This window comes from Phacochoerus africanus, chromosome 8 (genome assembly GCF_016906955.1).
Source record: "Phacochoerus africanus isolate WHEZ1 chromosome 8, ROS_Pafr_v1, whole genome shotgun sequence".
NCBI lineage: Eukaryota > Metazoa > Chordata > Mammalia > Artiodactyla > Suidae > Phacochoerus > Phacochoerus africanus.
The window spans coordinates 77,925,914-77,929,443 of record NC_062551.1 but is presented as its reverse complement, the minus strand read 5'-3'; the positions used below and the strand labels follow the sequence as shown (position 1 = coordinate 77,929,443).

The window sequence follows — 3,530 nt, the reverse complement described above, 5'->3', positions numbered from 1 at the left end:
AATCATAACAACCGAAAGGGCTGGTGGTTATTGATAGGTTAGAACCAACCCATGACAATTTTGTTCAATAAGCAGCAGCTTAACCCAACAGAAGTGCATTTCTGGCTCACACAAAGACCACCGAGGGTCAGTGGGACTCTCCAGGGCAGTGCTCCTCCATGCAGTGACTCAGGGATCCAAGGTGCCTCTATCTGCTGCATTCCACCTTGAGGGGCACTGAAGGACTGGGGAATGGCATGTAGTTTTCAACTTGTTTCTGTCTCGCTGTATCTCTCTGTATTTCACCCATGCAGAACTCGCAACATGAAGACCCTCCTGCTATTGGCAGTGATCATGGCATTTGGTTAAGAGTTGACCTTGACCTCAGGCCACAAGGGGGACAGCGCAGGGAGGGAAGCACCCTCTCCCCCCAGCTGCCCTTCCCACCACATCAGACTGTCTCCAGTGAGAGCAAGAGAGGGGCTCTTGTGGGGAGGAGAAGTAGCAGAGAGAGGCAGAGAGGGAGGACACAGGCCCCAGGCCCCATCACTGGACAATTTCCTTCCAGGCTTGCTGCAGGTCCAGGGGAATGTGCTGAATTTCCACAAAATGATCAAGTTGAAGACAGGAAAGTCACCCGTGCCCAATTACGCCTTCTATGGTTGCTACTGTGGCCTGGGAGGCAAAGCATCGCCCAAGGATGCAACTGATTGTTGAGACCATGCCCAGCTCTCCCCTCTGCCTGCTTGTGGCACCCCATGGGGCTGGGAGATGGAAGGCTCCAGCTGGTGCCCCCTCAGCACAGAACCCCAAGAAGTCCCAGCTGAAAAAGCAACCAGCATGTTGAAAACTCTGCTCAAGACCATTACAACATCAGTGGTTCTCTGCCCAGGGTGAAGAGCATGAAACACAGGACACCAGCTCCCTGGAACTATAAAAGGACAGCCTCAATAGCGTAGTCTCTCGTCACAGGTGCTGTGCTGCCCATGACTGTTGCTACAAGCAGCTTAAGGAACACCTGTCCAGCACCAAGTTACTGAACTACAAGTTTGTGTTCCACCAGGGCCAAACCATTGGGGTAAGAAAGAGTCTGAGAACTCCACCCAGCATCTTCTATTCATTTTTAGAGGCGCCATGGTATAGGGCACTGTACTGGGCATCAAAGCCAGGAAAAAAGGGACTGTGTCCTTAAGTGGGAAGAGAAGAAAATGAAAACACAACTCTGATGGGAAGTGAGCAAAATAATGCAGCCTGAGGATCAGGGAGGGTTTCTGAGAATGATGACCTCTTAGGTGAGTCTTCAAGGCTGAGAGGAGTTGGGGGTGGGATGGGGGAGGGATGAGGGCATCCCAAGAAGAGGACACAGCAGCAGGGTCCAGGGCACAGGAATGAATTGTAACAATTCTATTCTGATGAAGGGAAATGTAAGGATGAGACAAGTGGTGGGTGACCATGGCAGAGAGATGGGAAGGGGCCAGGTCAAGTCCCTGAGGCCATATTGTACTTAGATCATTGTCCTAAAGCAGTAGGGAGCTCTTAAACATAGGAGTGACGTGATCAGACCTGCATCTCAGGGGACTTGCTTTGACTGAGGATGGAGGGAAACAGACGGCAGTGGGGGTGGACAGTGAGAAGACCATTGCCAGTACACAGACCAGAGACAGGAAGAGCTTGACCAGTAGAAATGGTGAGCAGAATGGACGAGATGGCAAGTGACATGATGAGACATCGGGAGTAGAATCAGCAGAGCTTGGTGACTGACTGGGTAGGGAACTGGGGGCTGTTGGTGGCCAGACAACCATGAGGATGGTACACCTGAGGGGGTCCTGGTGGGCGAGGGGAGGAGCGTGTTGAGTGGGGAGGCTTCCGAATAACCAGGAAGATGCGCAACAGGCAGCTGGACGAAGGAACTCACAGCTCAAGGGAGGGATCTGGCTGAGGGCACGATTCAGGAGATAGCAGCAGAGAGCTGAGAGTTGGACCAGGTGCTCACCCACTTGATGTTTAAAGGCCCAGAGAGGAGACAGAGGAGGGATAGTCCGAGAGAGGGAAGAACCAGGAAGGAGGAGGAGTTGGCAAGGAGATGGTTAATGGCAGCCAGGTTAACAGAGGGCCCCTCCCAGACAAGCGCTGACCAGGCTCCTTGGATTTAGAGACAGGAAGACCACGGAGGACCGCAATGGGAGCTCTTGCTGATGGGGTGCTGAGGGGAAAGCCAGAGTAGAGTGGGTTGGAAATTGGATGGCACGCGATGCAGGGGCAGGAGGTGTAGACAACCTTCTGGAGCAAGATTGGCTCTGAAGGGAAGCAGAGAGGTGAGCAGTAGCTGGAAGGGTTTGCTCAGTGTCCCCAGACAGCAGACCCACGAGTGGGATTTTGAGAAAGCGTGGGCTCGTGCCCAAGAGCCTGAGTTCTCTCCGATCAGAGATCAGGTCTCCCCATCGTGACCTCTCCTTAACGTCATGCGTCTTTAGCAGGCTCTGGGTGGCAGGCAACAAGATGCCCAACTAAAAGAGCCTCAGACAATGAGGAAGGCTGAACGAGGGCAGTGCCAGGGCTGGGGCAGCTTCTCAACTATGTTGGCCAGGACCCAGCCTTTCCCCAACCTTCTGCTCTGCCCTGCCCTGCCCTGTTGGCAGTGTGATGCCAAGATACACGATGCGGCTCTAAGCATGATGGCCTCACCCTACAAAAGACGCTTTCTTTCCCTTTGGATAGCTCTCTTTCTGAGGGAGGAAATTAATCCTGCCCAGAAGCCCCAGAAGACTTCCACTTGTGGCTCACTGGCCAGAGCGAGGTCACAAGTGACCCAGAGACCAATCACTACGAAGGAAAAAGGGATGACCATCACTGGCTTGCACCCATCATGAGCCATTCCCAGGCCTCTGTGTTCCGTGCTGGTGTCCCCATCAGGCTGGGCGTGGCCTTGCTGAGGGGGCAGGGATTCTGCCTCCCCATCAGTCAGAAATATCTGGAGCATGGGTGCTTATCCCCGATTCAAAGCCCTGGGAGGGCAGGGGCTATGTCTTTTCCCCCAGAATTCCCACACAGAACCATAGAATATCAACAATCTCTGCTCTTGTGTTTATTTTCTTGTGTTTTCAGAGCCACAGGACGACTGTAGAAGACAACTGTGTCAATGTGATAAAACAGCTGCCGATTGTTTTGCAAGAAACCTGAGGACCTATAATGTAAAGCTCCAATATTACAGCAATCTGAGGTGCACTGGGACTGCCCCCAAGTGCTGAGACTCCCCTGGGTATGGGAGCCTTGCCACCCAGTGCTGAGTGTCCTTCCCTACTCACTACCCTAGCCAAGTTTCCTGGCAAACACCCTATTCACTACCCTAGCCATGTTTCCTGGCAAAGGAAGGAGACCCACTCTCCCGTCCTAGAGATAAGCCTGGAGCTCTTCTCTCCTCACATAGAAGTCTGAGCTTGTGTGACTTGCCTCTCCCCCCTGCTTCCTTTGGGCACCGGGAGAGTTCCCCATTTCCACTCTTCTTCAGGTCCAACTTCATGCTTAGCAGTAGCAACTGCACTCCAGGTGGG

General features: G+C 53.1%; 1 protein-coding gene across 1 annotated transcript; it reads left to right on the top strand.

The window, feature by feature from the left end:
- The first annotated feature begins 303 nt into the window (after positions 1–303).
- PLA2G2A (phospholipase A2 group IIA) lies at positions 304–3,227 on the top strand. Its single transcript, XM_047791443.1, has 5 exons — positions 304–343; positions 548–691; positions 939–1,057; positions 2,771–2,939; positions 3,085–3,227. The coding sequence occupies exons 1-5, from the start codon at positions 304–306 to the stop codon at positions 3,225–3,227; spliced, it is 615 nt and encodes a 204-aa protein (XP_047647399.1).
- Positions 3,228–3,530: the final 303 nt, after the last annotated feature.

What these genes read in the sequence shown, in the direction of transcription:
- PLA2G2A (XM_047791443.1), top strand. Translation starts at nt 304, where the DNA reads ATGAAGACCCTCCTGCTATTGGCAGTGATCATGGCATTTG. An exon ending in GGCAGTGATCATGGCATTTG is followed by an intron (nt 344 to 547) that starts GTTAAGAGTTGA and finishes ATTTCCTTCCAG; the next exon opens with GCTTGCTGCAGGTCCAGGGG. An exon ending in GGGATTCTGCCTCCCCATCA is followed by an intron (nt 2,940 to 3,084) that starts GTCAGAAATATC and finishes TTGTGTTTTCAG; the next exon opens with AGCCACAGGACGACTGTAGA.